Consider the following 22379-nt stretch of genomic DNA (forward strand, 5'->3'; position numbering starts at 1 on the left):
GAGTACCTGCATGCCTCACATTGCATCACAGGATAATGATGAACTTACTTGCAGTGTAGATTCTCAATAATCAACTGTCCTGCGCTTTGTGAATATAGCTTCATAAGATGACAATGATAAGAGAATATATCCATTTGCAGTTGAAATTATATATTGGAGTTATATAATGAATCAAACACTACTATTCAAACATTTGGGATTAGTACGATTCCTATTGCTCACAAAGGCTGCACATATTGGATTAAAATGCAGTAAAACAGCAATATTGTCTAATATTTTATTAATTTAAAATAGATGTTTTCTATTTTAAGATCAGAACAACAGCATTTCTTTTGTAACATTATAAATGCATTTACTGCTACTTTTGATCATATTAGCGAATTAAACTATTAACTAAAAAGAAAACTTTTGAACAGTAGTATATTCATATAGTGAAAGTCACATCACATTTAAGTTATGAACAGTAAATGCAAACTATTTTAGGCACTAACAAACAATTAAACGATTTCTGTGAAGTTTTTACCGGGTTCTGAGGTTCAAAAGTTTCTATCATTTTCTTTTTTCCCCAAATGATACTGGGACAACCAGGTCTTACAGAGCAAATACAGGACTTGAAACTGTCCCGCAGTGCTCGCTCTAGCAGCGACAGCAATGCTAAATCATCTGCAAAGAGAAGCTTTAGATCCGCCGTCATGCTGGGTACACCTGGGAACTCCAGTGGTTCCAACTGTAAAGCAGGTTTGTCAGGCCTTAAACTTACTTTTACTGTCTGAGTCAAAGATTCAGTTCTGTTTGAATGATTCTTTAACTCAGAATTTAATCTGTACAGATGCATGCAAGTCAAATACATATCTTTTTGAACCACTGGTGTTAGATGGGACAATCAGTTTGGTCTAACAATGGCGGAAGGGGTGCAAGAAGTGTTTGGGAAACCTATTTGAAAACATTAATAACTTATTAACAGACACTGATACATACAATACCATATGGATGGCTTTTTATGCATGGCTTCACAGAAATACAACATCCTCTGTTTAAATTCAAAGATTATTGAACAGATAGCCTAATTTTAGCATATTTTTAATAAATTAGATTGATTAAATACGCTTAACAGTGCCGAAATGTTAATTTAACACTGTTAGCACTCACATATACCTAATTTGACATTGAAACTTTGAGAATACATTGATATATTGCATATCAGCCTAAATTCAAACTGAACAGATTGTGAGCCACAAATGCACTCTACATAGAAATAAAGAGGGGATGTTGAATTATTGGCCAAAAGATGTTCTATTACTTTGTAAAAAAGCCATTTTACCTAATCCATTGCTATCTGAAATGAAGAATAGCTTCTAATAAAGACTAAGGACAATTACTTATGTCTCTATAGTGATTAAGGGATTTAATCGTGTCTTTGTTCCAAAAGCAGCATTGAGAAACTGTTGGATTCTAGTTATTTCTCCTTTTTTACTTCCAAGTGTCATATGGGAAGACAAGCTTGAATCCCAGACCAATCTTATCAGGGGTAAAGGGCACCACAAAAGGTGTTTTTGGCCATGCTATGTCACACACTACACAGCTACAGCCAAACAGATTCTAGCATTTCTCTCAAGTCCAGTCACCACGTTAACAAGTTTTTTGTTATTTCTGCTTAAGTGGGAAAATGGCTCTGTAGCAAAGCTGAGGCTCTACCCCATTATCTTAAGAAACAGATGAGAATCAAGGCTTCTGTACTAGTTGTTAGCAATGCTAGCTGAAATAATGAAGATTCTGTGGGTAACAATTCAGGAGGAATCCTGCTGTTGACGGCTGACGCGGGTTATAAATGCTGTATTTTGGGCTGTGGGCTTGCTTTGTGTGTGTGTGTTTTGGCGAGCATCTCTCAACGTGCACGCCAGCATTTGAAAGCCAATGTCCCTGAACACTGGGCCACATTTATGAAACGTGAGCTATGGCAATTAGCATAAAATCAAAGTAAACTTTCTGCATATGAAACGTTTTTCAGGTAGTAGACAATGAGAACGGAAAATTTACATTGATAAAAAAGGTTGAATCATTCTAACAAAATCACTATTTCTGCTTGATTTGTCAAAATAAAGTAAATTAAATAAAATGGTTAAGAAGTGTAATGAACAAATCTAAAATCAAACGACACTAAATCAAAATTTAAAACTTACTACTTAAAATTTTATTGAACTTAACTTATTTAAATTCTAGTAATCAGAAGATACACTGCATGATGATAATGTGTATGCAATATTTTCTAAATATATCATATATATATATATATATATATATAAATCTATAACAATTGCACACAATTAATATTATAATTATTATTAAGAAGAAGAATTGTTTGGTTATATTCAAATTTTTATGTTATTATAACATTTTTATTTAATATTAACATAAAAATTTGAATATAACATTATTATGAGATATACAGATATCAAAACATTATTATAATTATTATTATTACATTTGCACCTTTATGTTTTGAATATAGCCAAACAACCCAAAAAAAATCTTTGCTGTGATTCTCTGATCAACATGAGGAGGCTAGTTGTTGTCATAGACACTGTCTATCATCCAATAGAATTGAATAGGTTGGAATGAACTCTTTATGTTGCCAAGTATCAGCCAGACTTATGACAATAGTTTTTGACTACTGAAGAACTTATTAAATACTACATGTACAGGCCCAAAAGCAATTGCATCATCAGTACAAATGAACATTCACATTTTAGTTGCTTTGAAACCAGTGGCATCAGTGCTTTCAGGTATCTATGCGCACCTTTGACGCTGAGTTCAGCATAGTTGGACACTCCAGATCCTCCATCTGAACGAATGACGCAGCGGTAACGGCTGGTGCTGCGCTGTGACGTGTCCGCTACGCTAACGGTGGCAGAGAAGCGCCGATGGTTCACCACTCGGGTTACCATGAGAGATGTGTCTTTACCATTCCATTGCTGAAAAACAGAAAAATAATCATTCTTGCAAGTGACAATAAGCACACATAATGTGTTTTACAAGGTGGACCATAGTGCTATATCAAGACAGGGGCACAAGCTCTTAAAACACACTGCACAATAAGAACTGGTGTTATGTCTTCATGTCTCGTAGCTGTAGCACAGGATAGATGGAGGCTTAAAGTCTCCAGTCAAGGGAAAAAGTAATTTTATCCAAGACTTCATGGACACAAACACTGGCTTAGAAATCCTGCTGACAAAAATCTCCAACAAGTTATTAAGTTTCCTCAAGAGATGTGTCTCGGACCAAGGTTCAAAACCTCCCAATGCAAATGAAGTGAACGTTACACACACACACATAATAGAGATGCTCAGGGATAAAATCAACATTTTGAGCATGTACACTGAAAAAACTAAATGACTGTCATTTATTTCAAATCTTAAACTGAAAAGCTTGGTTTCTGGTTTAAACTTGTTTAGTTCAGTTATTCAGTGAAGTGAAGTGAAGTGAAGTGAAGTGACATACTGCCAAGTATGGTGACCCATACTCGGAATTTGTGCTCTGCATTTAACCCATCCAACGTGCACACACACACACACAGCAGTGAACACGAACACACACGCACACACACACACACACGGAGCAGTGGGCAGCCATTTATGCTGCGGCGCCCGGGGAGCAGTTGGGGGTTCGGTGCCTTGCTCAAGGGCACCTCAGTCGTGGTATTGAGGGTGGAGAGAGCACTGGACATTCACTCCCCCCACCTACAATCCCTGCCAGCCGGGGACTCGAACCCGCAACCTTCGGATTACGAGACAGACTCTCTAACCATTAGGCCACGACTTCCCATATTCAGTTAAATATAATGTTTATTTTAAAAATTAAGGTCTTTCAAAGTTATCTTTATTTGCTGTAAGTAATCTAAATCAAACACACATATATATTTTGACTTACATTAAGTTACATTTTGGATTATGTCCTAGCAAAAAGGTATTTATAATAAATAATCTTTGTATGATTGTTTTTGTCTTTGAGAAAAGAAATAAGGTTAAACCAAACCATAAATATAATGCGAGTAAATTAAAAAAATAAAAAATTCAGTGCATAATCAAACCAGGTTTAATATGTCACCAATGTTTCTATAGGTATTTTAGTTTAATTTAACCAGGATTTAAAAAAAAAAAACTTTAAAATCTCTTTTGCAAGCAGCTCCTGGCCAAAGGGGGTAGCACATAGTTTAACAAAATAAGAAATAGCACACAACAACATAATGATATTAAATATAATCATAATTATATGTGAATGCATATGCGTGAGGTTGTGTGCATGACTCACCTGTAGCCAGAGTTTGTCATGTTGTGACCATTTGCCTCCAGCAATACACTGGAAGGTGGCGTTCTGTCCCACGTTCACCTCGACATTCTGCAGCCGCAGAAAATGTGGCGTCTTGCCTACCAAAAAACACAAACACGCATATACCTTCAAAACACATCTTACAACATCCATGTAAATCAAATAAAGCACATGCTCCAAAGACATTGGTGGTCAACTATACAGTGACCCAAAAGTGTTTCTACAGTTAAAAAGGTGCAGCTTTAGCTATGCTTTACTGTGAATATATGTTTGTGAAATTTTTAGCTAATGAAGTGTGCTAACGTCCTTGCAAAATATCAAAGCAAGAGTCATTTATTGTATCTAATGAAATGACATTCTGATATTGTAAGTGTTCCACGAGTGTCCAAACGTTCCTTTCAGTTCTTGTGTATTTGTTTTGAGATGATGAACATGGTTTCTGTCTGTTTTCCTGATTGCACATTTAGAATGACCATCTGAAAACTAGAAATTTAAAGGAGCTCCCATTTGTATTCAATACTATTTCCAATAAACATTCTCTCATTTGCATGTACAGGTGCATTTGTCAGAAGGGTAAGTTGAGCACTAGCTGAACTCTTGTGTCTCAGTTCAGCAGTCTCCACCCACTCTCTCTGCCAGCTTCATTATCTGTGCATGCATTTCTGCACAAAAGCAATATCAATCTTTTTCAATTAAAGTCACGGAGAATATAGATTTCTTTTTTTTAGTTTCTCTGCTACAATGTGGAAGGTGCTCAGATTTAATGAAGGAATCTTAAAATTACCCACATATATTATAGCAAAAAAAAAAAAAAGTCAAGATAAGATCTATGCTTGTGTTTCTTCAACTCAGTTCTTATTGCATTTTCATTGAAAATTCTGGTTGCGTTGAATGGAATACTAGTTTACCACATATGTGCAATATACACTATTTACTGTTTTTCAAACACTGAATGTAAAACTATGCATTATGCAAAGATAACCAATGCCAACTGCTAAGATGAATGACTTTTCTTTGATTAAAATAGTCTGCAATGATTACATACATGGACACTTTACATTTCCTGTCAGTTATCACCTCTGGAAGTAAAAACTGTTGATATAACACAATTCAATAAAAAAAATTATATATATATATAGATATATATATATATATATATATATATATATATTAGTCACACACCGGAAATTGATGGAATGTCATCTGAGTGAACACGGTAACTTTTTCTTTAATGTGATCTGTCATTTGAAACCTATTTTACTTCTGTAACCAAACATAATTCTATGTGAAAAGGATTTTGATAATGAATAAAATGCTTATGAAGTCAAACTTTTTTGGAATGACGTGCAATGATTAATCATGCACAATAAGTCCAGGGGTCATGTTCACTTCTAAAATATGAATTAACCTCATTTCCTCATTGGCACTGCTGGCTTTACATTAGTGACACAGATATATCTTGGACAATGGAAGTCAAAGTCTAAAGTTCTCCCGTCACAACAAGAATGATGTGGGCCTGAAGTCTGAGCACTCAGCTCTGCAATCTTTCTCCCTCTCTCTTATCCTCAGCACAGACCTGCTTGTTTGCTGGCCTTTTCCATCTCTGTTCAACCCTCGATCCACATGAAGTGCTTTTCACAGTAGATGACAGACTGAGCTCCTAAAGCGTAGCCAAGACTGTGAAAGTAAGCAGACGCTGTGTGTGTGTGTACTCACGGCAAGGGTGGGCCAAAACGTGCATCTCATCCACTGCGATGAACCCCGGATGCCCCTGTACAGATACTGCCTCAAAAATAACCTAAACGAGAGAAGAGGAGAGAGGAAATCAAGTGTTTAAATCAAGTCAGCTTGTTAAAGTCTGAACTGAGATGGTGAATTTATTTCAAGCATGAAAATATTCAAATTGGTAAGTCAACAGGAGATATCTTTAACTGTAAAACCACCTACAGCGACCCCAAACACTTGTGGCACACTTAAAAATGGTTGAATGTCAATGCATCTTGCATTCATTTTAAAGAGAGATAGCACAAGAAAACTTTTCAAGCAAGACATCATAATCTGATAATCTGCACTGAAACTCTGTAAACACAAATCCAACCACACACATATGGGACTGGCATGGTTTGCATGGCATACTGTACATGCCATGTGGTGAGGACATGTGTGGTCTGAACAATGCCCTATCTCACAAAGCTGCCAAGGACTGGAAGTAGATTGCCAAAACCTGGACACAGGATGCACTTGAGTCCCTGGCTTCCCAAAAAGGCCTCACTGTGACCAGACAAGAGACTCAATTTACTCGAACAGATTCAATTCTCACCATGTTATTCAGGGTGAGACTGTAGAGACTTAAGGTGTGTGTTTGCACAAACCACAACCAGAGAATGTCACGTTTCGGATCAGAAATGTTGTGGAAACTGCTTTCAGTGGCTTTAGCTTTGTGTTGTTGTTTAGATAAATTTTCAATCTTAGAAAAGAGCAGTGCGAATATCCTGTCACAAGAAAGTTACACAGGTTTGGAACGACATGAGGTTGAGCAACTAATGACAAAATTTTGAATGAGCAATCCTTTCACATCGTCATTTTATCATCTTTGCCCCTACTCAAGGACATTGCTGTATTCATCATTTATTCACAATATTATGGCTTGACTCAAATGATGTCTAAAACTGTCAGAACATGGGAAAAAGAACTGCTTTTAAAAACGTACCATCAGATGTTCAAAAGGAGACAGTTTTGCCTTTTTTCCTTGCATATCATAAAACTTTACCCTTCAAACACTGTCACGCTGAAAGTGGCACCCTACGATTTAAAATGTATCACGGCAGGAAACAAATCAATTAACCCAGAGATTCGTTTTGGCAAAATTGGCCACTTATCTGGCAAATTCGGTGCTCTAATCAAACTCACAGTGGGATATTTTTCAGTATAGTAAGTTTATGATCCCACAGGCTGATTTTCTAGGAGATATTAGCTCTCGATATTTAACCGGTAATTTATTAAGTTCAACTCAGCAAGAGAAGCAAATGCTTTTAAAAACTTTAAATGGCGTCCTGTGAACACAAACTGGGAACAAGCACGCAGAGTGTGAATCTCGAAAATATATCAGGGTCTTAATTCAAAATCAACCCCTAAAAAAGAAAAAAACTATATTATTGTAATATTGTATTATAAGTAATAAAATCTTATTATATTTATATATATAAAAAAAAAAGATTCTTAAATTTTAAAAGAAATTGCAAAATAATCTAAATTATGATAATTATAATTTATAATATGCAATAAATATCAATATACAAAATAATAATAATAATAATAATACTTGCACATGTTTTTGTGACATTCACCTCATGTACAAATACACACACACTTATACACGTAAACGCTTTGATATTGCCTGCTGGTCAAATAGATGCCCTCAGCAAATATTGCCTTTAGCAAATATTGGTCTGCTGTTTGCCAAGAGAATTTGAGTATTCCCAGCACATTCTAAATATTTGCTCTTCTCATTAGTTAATTCAATTAGCCGGCTAATCTTATGAGGGTATTTCACTGCACAGATTGACCGGTGAATCTATAGACAGAATGAAGAGGAGAGAGATAGAGAGAGATTTGGGTGTAAAGAATCAGAAGAGAAAAAGAAGTAGGGGGCGAGAGTAAGAGGTAAAAAGACAGCTCTAAAATTAACAGCTAAAAGCTTATTCACCAGGGCCATTTGTGGGTGAGATTAGGGGACAGTGATTGCAGTGGTAATTGGAGTAGAGAGCAATCTACTGCCCCTCTCTGCAGTTCAATTGGTGCCATTGACCACGAATATATGGCAGAAAATAAACTTCAGTCGATTTCAGTGGCCAAGGGGACAAAATTTTCAGTACCTCTTTTGGTTGCAGTTCTTTTAGTTGCTAGTCGTTTGTTTGCTATGTGGCTCATCATGCTAAAAACAACCTAAATGATCATAGTTATCTTGCTAATCAAGAGAACCGTTTACTCCATAAACTTCCATTGTGAGTGCATAACTGTCAATGCATTTTTTTGTATTTAAACCAGAACATTTTCTTACAGTATGCAGATTCTCTGAATTGAAACCCATGACTCTGGCATTGTCATCATCGTGCTTACCTGGTAGGAGTTGGGCCAAAAGGTGCTGATGGCGAGTTCAGCTTTCACCCAGCCTTCCGTGACGGGTGCTGAGGCATTCCAGATGGGATTCCCCTGCGGTCCACCGTCCACTTTTATATAGACATTGAGGGTTCCAGGACTTGTCCCATCCCGGCTGGACAAGGAGTAGTGGAAGTCTATGCAGTGGGTGTCGTTCTCTTTTAGCGTGGGCAGAAGCAGGTGGGCCTTCTGACCTGATGCACGACCTGAAGCATTCACCATCATGAAGGAACCTAGAAGAGGAAAACATAATTTACAATAGGTCAATCAACTGGTGACTTAACTGCACTTCATTAGAAGGAATTGGAAGTAATTCACCATACGGAAATTGGTATAGTAAAAAAGGTATGGAAATATATAGAAATAATGAATAGAATAGAATAGAATAGAATAGAATAGAATAGAATAGAATAGAATAGAATAGAATAGAATAGAAATACTGAAATATTATAATATGGGTTGCTTTTATAAATAAAAATGTATATATAATAATTATAATAATAATGTGTTAGCCCAATCAACAATAGAATATTTACTCACAGTAATGTTAAAAGAGGTGGATGTATAGAATAGAATAGAATAGAATAGAATAGAATAGAATAGAATAGAATAGAATAGAAATACTGAAATATTATAATATGGGTTGATTTTATAAATAAATAAGAAATGTTTAATAATAACAATCGGTCAGCTATAAGTTATAATTTCCTTTTAGTGATGAAAGACAAATTAGATAAATGTAGTATGTTGAAATGAATATGAAAATATATATATATATATATATATATATATATATAATATAAAAATATGTTCTTGATGTTGAAGTAGTCTGCAGTACAACAGAACAGAACAGAACAAAATAGAACAATTCACCACATTCAATTGGAAATGTACTCCACAGTAGAATATTTACTCAGATTAATGTTCATAGATGAGGATGAATAGAATAGAATAGAATAGAATAGAATAGAATAGAATAGAATAGAATAGCTCATGAAAAAAAGACAAATAAGTTGATATATAAATATAGTATGTTGAAATAAATATAAAAAATTATAAATTTTCCAAATAAAAATATATAATATAAAAATGTGTTACAGAATATAATATTTCCACATAGCATTGGTTACAAACAAGGATATCTTTATGTTGATGTAGTCTGCACTGCAGTACAACAGAATAGAACAGAATAGAATGGACCTCCAAAAATAATGCTTATTGAGAAGAATGTTTTGATGTATGGTACCTTTTACTCTTTCCCCACACTGAAGGCTACATTGTCATTGTCATTTTACACGACACAATCATGCTCATGGTCTTTTGTGCCTTTGTAAGCAGAACAAATCACATAACCGAGTAACTGCCTGCTATAAAACCACCCTGAAACTGTAAATGCTGAGGCACTTTTTATGAAATGATTCTGCGGACAGCTTTACATCCATTTTACTCCAATTTTATGAGACAATATGCCATCTTACAGCCTTATGTGTAGTTTTCTACAAGTCACTACCAACAGCGGCACTGCATTAGAAAGAAGAAAGAGATGTAGCAAATTTTAGCTCAAAAGGGAATTGTATATAAATAATTTCAATTAATTATGATTAATTACAATTATTTATATCGGCTGACAGTAATAACTGTAGCAGAATTAAATTGCCATCAACTGATCTGTCCATCCAGCGAACATTCAGTGCAAGTTCATATCAACTCTTAAGAAAGGATATTTCCTTGGCCACAGAAAATACTTTCCTATTAATGCATTAGAGAATATAGCGAGTGTCAAAATCGTAAAGAGACCAGAACCAGAAACTCATGTAATTTGTGCACACAACTTTTATTAACTAAACACTAACGCAAACTAGTCTAACAAACAAACAAAGAAACATACAGTCACTCATACATGGGGAAAGGGCAAATGAGAGTTGATGGATGAAACCATCAGGAAACCAGAGAATGAAGCTATAAAAAGAGTCAGTTAACCACCTGAATAAAACCATCAGCGACATTTATAACGGGGTCTATAGCTTATACTAAACCTCTGTTTTGTTTAGTTAAATGTACGATACTTGAAATGCCTTTGGTCGTTGAGTGAGTGTCCGGATGCAGTCACGGATGAAAGTTCTGATGGTTTGAAGGTTTGGTGGTGTTGGAGTTCTTCAAGTTCTTCCGGGTTTGAAGGGTGATGAACTCCAAAATATGTTATTCTGGCTCGGTGGTAATTGGGAGTTTCTTCCCAGGTAGAAAGGGAAAAAGAGCTAAGAAAGAGATCTGCTGAGATCCGAGGTTGAAAGGAGAGTCAAGGCCACAAGGCCTGGCACAAAAACTTAAGGGTCCAGAAGAGTTCTAGCTCACATCCTCCTCATCCTCTTCGGATCTAACAGAACCGCAGACTGCAGGGGCGTCACTGATGTGAGAGCTTTATCTGCTATAGAGGTCAAACCTCTGGGGTGTCGAATAGCCAATTGAGTCCTGAATTTTTGGAGGGAAAGTTTTACGACTCTTTGTCTCTGAACATGGTAATTTGCATAGGTAATTTGCCTGGGTTAATGCACAAACTACTAAAGATTCTTAGGACACTAATATGTTGCATACGTATCAACATGTAATGTTCACTTTCAATTAGATCATCTGAAGACAAAATGATAGACTAAACATGGTACAGCTAAAGCGATATTAACTAGTGACCTAGCGATCGTAAGTAGGACTGGGCGATATGGCCTAAAAACATAACATAAAACAAACTTATGTGACCATTTTTGATACTTTTTCTTTAAACACAAGTTTAACATCTTTCTATTTAGTAGATAGGAGGTAGTTCTGATAAAGTGCAAACAAAACATTCAACAGCATTAAATATCAGTGCATGAGAACATAAAGTGCTTGTTTGTTGTGCTGTTTTTAGTATGAACATCCTTTCTTTTTTTCTAAACATTCTTAGCCAGGAAGACAAGCCTGTCTACTACCTCTGGCTTGAGGCATGCACGGTGGCATGTAACAATGCCTCCCCCCACACTGAAAACCCTCTCTGAGGGGGCACTCGTTGCTGGGACCGAGAGGTATTTTTTTGCCAGGCTACTTAGCCTTGGAAAATTCTGTTGGTGGTGCTTCCACCACTCAAGGGGATCTGTGTCTGGGTCTAACTCAGGGGTCAATAAGTAAGTTGTCAGCTCAGTCTCTATCTTTACTGCCTCTGACTGGTGGGGAGATGACACTGGTGCATTCGTTGGGCAGAGGCTGTGCTTCTTCTTGGCGCACCTGCACAGTTGGGCCAGGCTGCTGTGGTGTACTGTAGTTGGCAGGAGCAGGTAGAGACATGAGCTCAGCCTCAGCGACAGCTCTTTTTTTGACTTGTTCCACGTTGTCTGGGTCAATGTAGGTTGTACGGAACCTTGGATCTATCAGTGAGGACATGTCCAAGAGTTCATCCTTCACAGGGTCGCTGTATTTGTCATTAAGGTACCGCATTAGGTTTCTTTTTATTGTTTTAGTGAGCTCTGTGTCTTCCTCCTCTGGCTGTAGGAGACTGATTTTGAACAGATGGAGCACCCGTTTAATGTATGAAACGTTGACATAAGACTCCCCGGAAAGTGCGTCGGTAAAGTCTTGGAGTGGTTTCACAGCTTTATTTATGGACTCCAACACATCAAGATCTTGCCAAGTGGGCACAAGATGACGACTTTTCTTGTCCGAACCCAGGACACGGACTATGGCCTTCTCCTGTTCGAGAAACCTCTCTATCATTTTTTGGTGTGAACCCCATCTGGTCGGGGACTCCGTTACTAGCTGATGAGTGGGTAGACCAAGCTCAGCCTGTACTTCAGTCATGTCTCTTCTTTTTTTCCAGCTGTAAGAAAAGGCAGACACAGCCTTTTTACATACCCCAATGGCACGTTCGATCCGTGGGTCCTTCACGCCATTCTCTGTAATAAAGAATACATAATCAAAACACATTTTAGTGGAACATGACCTACATTCACAAACTTGTCTTTCTTCACTTTCTGCATAATATTAATGCACACACTCATACACACGCATGTGCACACACACGTATACCATTATGATTATTCATGCCAATTTTGTGGAAATATATATTGGTTTGATACAATGCATTAATTAGGCTGTTCACGTGTCTTTTGCGAATGGGAAAATATATATCACTTGAATGCATAGCCATTAGACTCTTACCTATAGCATTGTGCAATCTGTGTCCAGAGCACTGGAGGTTGGGCCACTCATTGTCTTGCAGAGCTTTGATCATGTTGGTGCCGCTGTCTGTAGTCATACAGACGAATCGGTCTTCAGCAAGGTTCCAAGAGCTCAGAGCATCTTTTAGCCCCTGGGCAATTATTTCGCCTTTGTGGTCATCGGGAAAGTAAGCTGTTTGGAGGCAGACGTTTCGCAAAGTCCAATCGTCATCAACGAAGTGCACCGTTAAACTCATGTAGGGCTGCATCGTTCGACTGCACTATAAATCTGTTGTGGCGGAGTAAAACGACACCCCTTCCAGCTCCCTAGCGATCCTTTGGCGTGTACTGTTATATAGCTGAGGCAAGGCAACTTCAGAAAAATATTTGCGGCTAGGTAGCACATACCTGGGGTCCAAAACTTTCAGCATGTGAATAAACCCCGGCTTTTCCACAGTATATATGGGCCCCATATCTTTTGCAATATACATTGCGACTGCATCCGTGATCGCTTTCCACCGGGCCCCATTCTTATCATACTGGATACAGTTTGTAAATGTTTGTAAGACTGTAGGTTGTTTTTTGGCGGGTGTGCTTGTGCTGCCGCGGTCTTGTTCATTTCGTAGGGCGCAACATCTCTCCCACTCGGCGGCATGCCTCTGTTTGAGGTGCTGCAGTAAATTGGTCGGACTTCAAACACAATTTGCAGCGGGGTGTTGTTTGTTCTACGTCTGACGCCGCAAAACCGAACCAATTCCAAACTACGGATGACACTGTGCCTTTCTTGGGAACGAGTTCTTCCCTGCTCGCTGCCATGTTGTTTGTGTATCTCTAATATAGCAAACGCGCGGGGGGAGGGCTGAGCCCATTCGGAACTACGGGAGCCCAGAGAGGAGCATTGGCGGATATTAAAGAGAAAACCGCCGTTTCTCAATATGCGTACTTGTCTGTACTTGTGTTCTTGTGGACTTGTGAAACGTCATCAGTCGCTGCCCAAGTACTGTTCCAATTCAAAGTTCGCATCTAGCCAAGTCCAGACCAGTTCAAATCCCCGGATGTGTTCTTGATCCGCCCCTTTTACCGAGGATGCATCGAGAGGTGACTTGTGCGGACTTGATACGGGCCATAACCCAGAATTCAGTTCGTCCTCCCGTCCTCGAGAGTTCGTTCTTCTGAGTCGAACTTGGCAAGTCCAAACTCGAAAGGACGGAAGTCCAGACTCTGCGAACTTGGTATTGAGAAACGGCCGATTTTCATTCAAACAAATCGACGTTAACTACACATTCGATTTAATCGATAAAATCGATTTATCGCCCAGACCTAATCGTAAGCATGCATAAAACAGTATACAATACACAAAAACATATACAAGAACAGTAATAATATACACAATGACCTGAAGATGTGTGTTCATTCAAAGAAAGGTTTTTCTTTGAATTAATAAGAGAAGAGTCCATTTTTATAGCATAATGTCTTTTTTTAAAGTTGCTCTGCCTGCATTCCTTTGAGCAATAAAACAAGTGTTATCAGATGGGTTGCCATGGAACCAGAGGCCTGTTCTGCCTTTCTTAGGTGTTAGATGCATTTCGGGGGAAGGGTCCAGGGGAGCATAAGAGATTATTTGTTAAATATAACAAATAGTTGTGTGTCTGATTGGTCCAAGTCAGGGGTCATCAAACTTGATCCTGGAGGGCCGGTGTCCTGCAGAGTTTAGCTCCAACTTGCCTCAACACACCTGCCTGGAAGCTTCAAGTATACCTAGCAAGACCTTGATTAGCTGCTTCAGGTGTGTTTGATTAGGGTTGGAGCTAAACTCTGCAGCACACCGGCCCTCCAGGACCGAACTTGGTGACCCCTGGTCCAAATGCTACATATACATGATTTTTCTTGAAAAAAAGTGACAATTCACCTTCCTCAGGGAAAAGCATTTAGTTAAGCTAAAGACCCAATGGTAGCATTTTTTTTTTATTTAAGTTCTTTTAAAAAAAAATCCCACAAAAGAGTTCAACTCATTCATGTCAGGTAAAAGGTTTAACCTTAACAAAGGTGAAAGCCAGGTTATCAATCAAAACCCTGGCTATTCAATAGTGTTTTTACAGCAATTGTAGTGCTGGCTTGTTCATGATTTGGTGACTGAAAGACCTTTGAAATACTTCCGAAGCCGTGTGCATATGCAGACCCCTTCAATAGGGACTATTCTAAAAAAATGGAGTATATTTATCTACTATAATATACAGTACATTGCTTGCAAAAATATTCTTTCAAACAGAACATCTGAAAGCCCGCCAATGCAGAACCAGGCTTTTTGGATCCATATGGCGTACTTACGTCAAGTGATGTGCATATGTTAAGGGCTAGGTTAAAACATCACATATATAGGTCAAAATCAGTCCCAAGTTTTTTCCACGCCTTTCTGCCTGGCTGTGCTGAATCACCATACATAATTTGCCAGGTGGGCAGAGGAAGCCATTGCCATAACACCCCATTCATCACAAGTATTATCTAAGACATGACCACAAGACCCGAGCGCATCACATCTATCAATCAACACAACCTTCAGCCCTGGGATGAGGCCAATCAATTCTGCACACTGATCCAATCTAGCGAAGGCCCCCTAAAAAGCGGGCTGGTAGTGAACTCACCTGATTGCATTTCATATTCAACCCTCTCGGCCCACGTGCATTTTCCATCAGGTATTCCGAGCAGACATCTATATATTCCCTACCGTTGATGATTGCCAATATATATGTTCGGGCAAAGCGAGGCCTTTGAACCGAGAGGTAATTTAGAACGAACCTACAAGCAGGCAATCAGCCCTACCACCACGGTCAATACGAGTGTCCTCAATCACACCATCAGCCGCTTCAGTAGATTACACTGTCTTAAATTGAGCTAATGTGAAATCGGATGTAATGGTTCTATGATAAATAATTCAACACATTTTATTCCAGGTGGACTGCTGGATGCACAAAACATTCTTGACAAATTGGCCTGCATGAGCATGACAACACTACAAACACACCTGTGATTGGCACAATCTTGCAGTGGGACTTTGCACGAGAATTTTTAAATGGAAATTAATGTTTACATCACGAAGAATCCGATGCTGCTGCAGCTCTTGCTGGAAAACAGATTAAAAAAACATGTAGCGTCCAAATTGCTTCAGTGATATTACCAGATTTCAATTACCTCCTGGAGTCCCAATGCATTGGAGGCACTTACACATTCCATATATTAATGAGTTCTGGGATGAATCAAAATATTATTAAAAGTCATTTTTTGAATATTCTGAGAAAGACCTGAGCATGATATAAAACTTGTTATGCGCATTCTCAAGGGCAACGCTATTTGGATGATAATTATTTTTCCTGCAACTGTGGGTGCAGATAAACACAAATCAATGTCGATGAAGATTTCTCTCAATACTTACTGCAGAATGAAATTGGCTTCTGGAGTAAAACGCAGCACTTGGCGATCTCCTTTACTAAAATCGATAGCAATATGAGAGTCGTTCTCAGCTATCAGCAAACGTGCCGTCAACACAGTCCTCACAGTATCACAGCTACACTACTGGTGATTTAATGTTGTTCACATCAACCAATAGCGCAACAGTCTGTAAAACATCTTCATAGGGGCCACACGAGGCAACCCGATAAGGTATCGCTTCAGTGCTGCTTGGTTGGCAGCTGTCACCCCTGCGTTAATATGAAGAGATGTTATTTGAATTAATTTACGTCTAAACGCCCTTCATTGGAAGATTTATCGGTTCAAACATCTGAGAAGCAGTTTTAGAATGTCGTGCAATTCACATCAATCTTAGAGACGCCTAGCCCTTGTGCAGCAATTTCAACTCATTTTCTCGGAGAGGATTCTTCTGCGTGTGGCTGCAAAGTACCGAGAGGACTTGCCAGTGAAAGTCATTATTCCCTATGAATATTTCCACTGGGATCTCTTTGCACTAAATGTCACATTCCCACCATCATAATATGATCCCCCACATGACAAATAGCAAAAACTCTGCTAGTTGTCACTTTAATATGCAATTATGGCAGGTCCCTGTACTTTGGGCCCTCTGCTGCTCGGTCTGATAAAGTCACGGCATTCCTCATTTCTGTCTGGCAGTTTTATCCTGGGAACAATAAAGCACTTATTTACCATTGAGCCAAGCAAGGGCGGTAATCTGCAATGTTCCATGGAAAAGCTAATGCGTTGAGAGGAAAAACACAGGGAGGAATAAAAAGGAAGCGAGGAAAGAGCTTCAATAGGTGTGGCAGCATAAATCTGAGGCCAGACCGCTTTGAGCTTCTGCTAAAATATTCAGACAGCACAAAAAACAATAAAAATATATTAACTACAATTAAAAAATTGGGGGTCAGTATGATTAATGCTTTTATTCAGCAAAGCCGAATTAAATTGAAAGTGACAGTAAAGACATTTAACAAAAGATTTCTATTTAAAAAAGCTGTTCTTATGAACATTCTATTCACCAAAGAATACTAAAAAAAGTTACATTTCCACAATAATATTAAGCAGCACAACAGTTTTCAACATTGATAATAATAAAAACTATTTCTTAAGCATCAAAACAGCATATTAGATTGATTTCTGAAGGATCATGTGACACTGAAAACTGAAGTAATGACGCTGAAAATTCAGCTTCTTTCAAAAAAAAAAAAAAAAAACATACCAACCCCAAAGTTTTAAATGGTTGTATACACATTGAAATATGAGATCAATTAATACTTAATTTTCTAAACGAGCTCACTGTGTTCTTAACTGAGGTCCTGTAGTGTGAATGTGAGAGGGACATTAGCAAAATACAGTCAAAAAGTCACATGACAGGACAAAATTGCCCGATTACCCAGTGAATGAGATAATTCCCACTTATCATGTTCACAACTGGTCCGCAAATGACCTGAGAGGGTTAAAATGGTGGAAATAGACAGATTAATTACTAAGTAAACAACTCAGCCACTCGGACATCACACTTTCGGTCACATCCAAATCTAAACAAAGCTAAAATTACTTGTGAAACACGAAATGAGTCAATTTGTAGCGACTTGGTCAGCTCGTTTAAGTTGTATCTCCCTGCCAGCAATGTTAATGACATCTGCAATGTGTACAGAGGACTTGTCGAAGAAAAATTTAATTTGTACTAATAAAAGCTACAAAAAATGATACAAAAATATTTTTGAAGCATATGAAATAAACTTTTAAAAGACTAAAACATTGAATATAGTTGAAATACTTTAAATGTTAAAATAAAGAAAACAATTCATTATAGTATTAACTCCCTTCGCCACTATGTAAACATCAGATGAATCTGGAACAATAATTTACACAAAACTGAAAATAATTAAATAAATAAATTGCCTTCTCGTATCAAAATCCACTGTACGGCCCTATTTCAAAGGAAATGGTGATGCTTCAGCTGCAATCATTTCGTTTGGAGCAGCTGTGAGCGAGAGAAGATGTTCGCCTGATTCCCTCCCCCCAACAAGAGGCTGCAGATGGGCCGCCCCTTTATAAACACATACATATTCTTCATAGGTCTCGAGAGGACAGTGGATCTGCGCTGTGGCCCATTTGACACATTTAAGCACAGGAAATTCTCCAAATCCCTCCTCACCTCATAGAGGGTGTATATGTGAAAGTAAGTGTAAAAGGAATGGAAAGGATGCTTTTATGGCAGAGAGCTACTTCAGCCGGGCCCCATATGTTTGCTGCCCTGGATGTGTAATGGACCTTCATGATATGGCGCTATCCGTGTCCCCTCCTCTCTCCGAAGCCCTCGTTATTACTTCTCACACATGCACGGCCATTTTCCATCTCAACCCGAGCAGAAACCGCCTCGCCCTGCTTGTCGCGCCAAATGATACGTGATTGGCGTAGAGTCAACAAGACCCACCGGCTGTGTGCCGCAATTCGTCATGGCCCTTTGAAATGGCGCCAGCCTTTACTTCCGATGCCCTTTTCTCATGGGCCCTCGGTGGGCCTTGTCGCAAACCCTCGAGACTGTGATTATCCGATAAGTGGAAAATCAATAATTGAAGTGTCATTATCAGAGTGAAGACGCCACGCTTGGGCACCTTAATGCAAATCAGTGAATCGGCCGATGGCAAATCCAATAGATACAACTTCATCTGTGGTTAAGGATTCCAGCTCACGCTTTCTGCTTCACTAGACTTCCATTTGCTGATTGGCTAAAGAAGAACTGATGTTGATACAGGGACTATTTAAATAAAGGGTAAATGCATATGCAAATAGGGAGCCTGCCAATTGCTTTTTAACAGAACAGACAGCTAATTAATATTACACAATAAGGATGTGTTTTGCAAACATACTATATAGTGCCAGTATTTAGAAGTAATTCGATTCTTAAAGAGATAGTTCACCTATAAATTCAAATTCTGTCATCATTTATTCACCCTCACGCTTTCCAAAGTTTCTTTCTTTGGTGGAGGAATGTCAATATCCGAATAACATTTGACCCCACTGACTTTCACTGCATGGGGAAAAAAACTGATACAAAATATGCCGAAGAAAGATAGATATGGTGAGAATATGATGACAGAATGATGACAGAATTTTTAATTTGAGGTGAACTATCCCTTTAAGCTACATTTAAAAATGTAAGTAAATGCATTTGAAAACAAAATAATCTAAAAAAATATCCAAACAAGTGGCAATTTGGTTGGTTATAAGCTGTGATTTTTAGTAAATATATGAAATCACAAGTTCAACACATAAATAAATGTTTCTTTATAATAAATGTCACTTGGTTTGTGCCATAAGGCAAATGACATTTATACATTTTTAGGTATTTCCAGATACTTTCTGTGGCTGCTGTGCATGCAGATTTCAAGAATGCTGGTCTAATTTGCTATGTTTATTTTGGCATTCTTTTGATTGCTGCTTTCTGAAACTGGGCATCTTGGCATTTGAATTATGGTTAGTTGAAATTCTGAAATCTGCATTTCAGAACAGGTTTTAAAAGGAAAAAGGATTCTTCTGCTTCTTATTCTTTTTTATTTATTTGTGTGTGTGTGTTCATTTTGGAACAAAGGATGGCCTTTTATCAGTTCCTAGTAAACTCTGCCTCATTGGCCAAGTAGTTGAATCAAACTCAGGTTGTCTCAAATTGATTGTATTCTGTCTATTTATTATTAGCATCTAAAAGGAAAGGACTGAAAAGATCCAAAGGCGGTCAAATTGCCTGTGGAGATCATAGCTAGGCCTAACAAGGGAGAGGAAGAAGACATAACAGGGAGAAAGATAAAGGGAGATGCAAAAGAGTCCAACAACATCTAAAAATACATTTTAAAAAGATACACATCTCCATGTCTGGAAAAGATTCATATTTTCTGCGAAACAGTCCGGATGATAGAATGCGCAATAATGAATCTCAATTGACAGACTGCAGATATGTGTATGAAAGTGGAAACATCTAAAATGATAAAGGAATTGTCTAAAAATGGTGCAATTTTGTCAGTAATTTCTGAAGCTGAGAAAGCCAATTTAAACTCAAGCTCATTACCCTCAAGTAACAAGTAAGTTTAGCTCTAGGTGAACAGATTTGTGTCAAATTAAAGAGTTGTGTTGGGACAGAAGACCTGCTTGCTCCAAATTCACAGTCGCCCTGGCCCACCTATTGCCGGCCCACGTCCAGGTTCATGACAGGAACAGGTGGCCGAGAAGAGGGGCAGGACAGCAGCGCCCTGCTGGCAGCGTGCGACGAGGCGAACTTGATGCTTATTGCACCTTGTCACACAACTATAAATCTAGTATCACTTCTCTTTTTGCTGAGACCGGTCTTTCCCATGCATGGACCAGGTGTCCTTGAATTCCATGTGTGCTACGACAAAGCTGGAGCACCACAAAAAGACAGCATATTTAGGAGTGGGCGATATAAAATACAATAAATTGCTAGCAATCGTGATACTGGTAGAAAGTGACTTTTAAAAGAACTGACCAAAAACAACCATTGCAATATTATAGTATTAACCTCTGCAAAGTTCCACCCCCTTAGTTACTGTTGCTACAAAGCTTTCCTATTAGCAAAACCTTCCTAACTGTGCAAATAAAATAAATAACTTTTAATCATCAAATAATATTTTTATTGCATTTTCCGAGTGGCTGAGTTGTTTACTTAGTAATTAATCTGTCTATTTTAACCCTCTCAGGTCATTTGCGGATCAGTTGTGAACGTGATAAATGGGAATTATCTAATAATCTAATAATAATCTAGATAAATAGATTTAAAGGAAATAATTCAACTGTAACAAAAACTTTGAATGTTTCTGAAAGTCTGAAAGGCCCTATAGAGAGAATGACAGAACAATAGAACGATAAATAGATAGAATAATAGACAGAATGAAAGAACGATAGACATATAGAACGATAAATAGATAGATAGATTCTACAATAGAACGATAGACAGAAAAATCGAACGAACGAACGAACGACAGAGAGACAGACAGAGAGACAGACAGATAGACTGCGTAGCTTGCCAGCAATCTACGGCTCTATGTATGCTGCTCCATCTGAGAGCATGTGATGGAGATTTACTACTAATCACAGAACCGTCTTTACTGACGAGATGCGCATGACAATCACATGCGATTTATCGTGCAGCCCTAACAGACAGACAGATGGACGGACGGACAGACAGATAAATAATAAACATTGTCATCAAGCTAAATTGTGATATAAATGTTTGCTTATATCATCCACTGCTAATCACTGCTCTACACATCTTGACACCTACAGAGATTTGTCCTGCCAGTGTTTGGTAGAGATATCTTGGCTTCGTTAACTGTTATGGTGGGCAGAAGTCCGTAGCTGCCTAAGTAGTCCCTGTTACTGCTCCCTTGAGAGCAATTGGACACTTTCGCCTGTACTGCTGCTATAAAATATTTCCCGCTGAACTCTTCAACCTCACAGAGGGAAGTGTATTCCCCGCCCTTGAGAGTGAGCCACGAACGATTTTGTAAGCTGGTTATTTGAGGTTGTCCGTATGGTTTCACACAGGGATGGCCGCTGAAAGCCAAGCTGAGACACTCAAATCCCAGCGACAGGCAAGACATTCATGGATAACAATCAGGATGGATCCACCTTGGCTAAAAATGAAAACAGAAGCTGGACTCCTAAAGTTGGAAATTAGACATGTCCGATGTAACTCTACAGGGGTTTCCTGGGGAACGTTCTGAAGGGCGTCAGAGCAGCGGGAAGAAATGCAGGAGGAAGATCAGAGAGAATGACAAAGGACAAGGAAATATTGAAGAAAAGAGAGAGAGAGGAAGTATAGAAAAAGCCCAAATACATGTCTAGATAAGGAAATGGCCATCTTCCTTCTTTCTAAGGAATATTCCACGTCATTTACATCTTAATGTTGTCTATAACAGGACCCTGTGACCACTTTGACTTGTCAGTCAGTTTGTAGAAATAAATGGAAAGTGTGTTTACAGAAACAGTTGTACAATAAGTCTTCCAGAAACATGAGCAGAATTTTCTATTTCAATCATTGGTTAAAAAAAATAAATAAATTTGCAAGTAAAATGGCCTACTGAACAACAAGTGCTGTATGTGTATTACTGCAGACATATTCTTTTTTTATTTTTAACAAATTCAGGGATGAGTCAAAATAATATTTGTGGTAATCAAATATTTATTATCTGTTATTAATTTATTTAATTTTAATACTAATGAAAA

The 22379-nt window shown here is 38.1% G+C and overlaps 1 protein-coding gene across 1 annotated transcript in view; it reads right to left on the reverse strand.

Annotated features, from left to right (window-relative positions):
* The window catches only part of LOC306878833 (receptor-type tyrosine-protein phosphatase T-like), a gene marked incomplete at both ends in the record, with an annotated part of 257633 nt that overhangs the window by 169531 nt on the left and 65723 nt on the right, over positions 1–22379 (reverse strand). The window contains 4 exons of the mRNA XM_079431392.1: positions 2798–2972; positions 4309–4424; positions 6043–6124; positions 8446–8717. Coding sequence (XP_079287518.1) covers positions 2798–2972; positions 4309–4424; positions 6043–6124; positions 8446–8717 — 645 coding nt within the window. The remainder of the gene's footprint in view (positions 1–2797; positions 2973–4308; positions 4425–6042; positions 6125–8445; positions 8718–22379) is intronic.

This window comes from Barbus barbus, assembly GCF_936440315.1.
Source record: "Barbus barbus genome assembly, chromosome: 13".
NCBI classification, from domain to species: domain Eukaryota; kingdom Metazoa; phylum Chordata; class Actinopteri; order Cypriniformes; family Cyprinidae; genus Barbus; species Barbus barbus.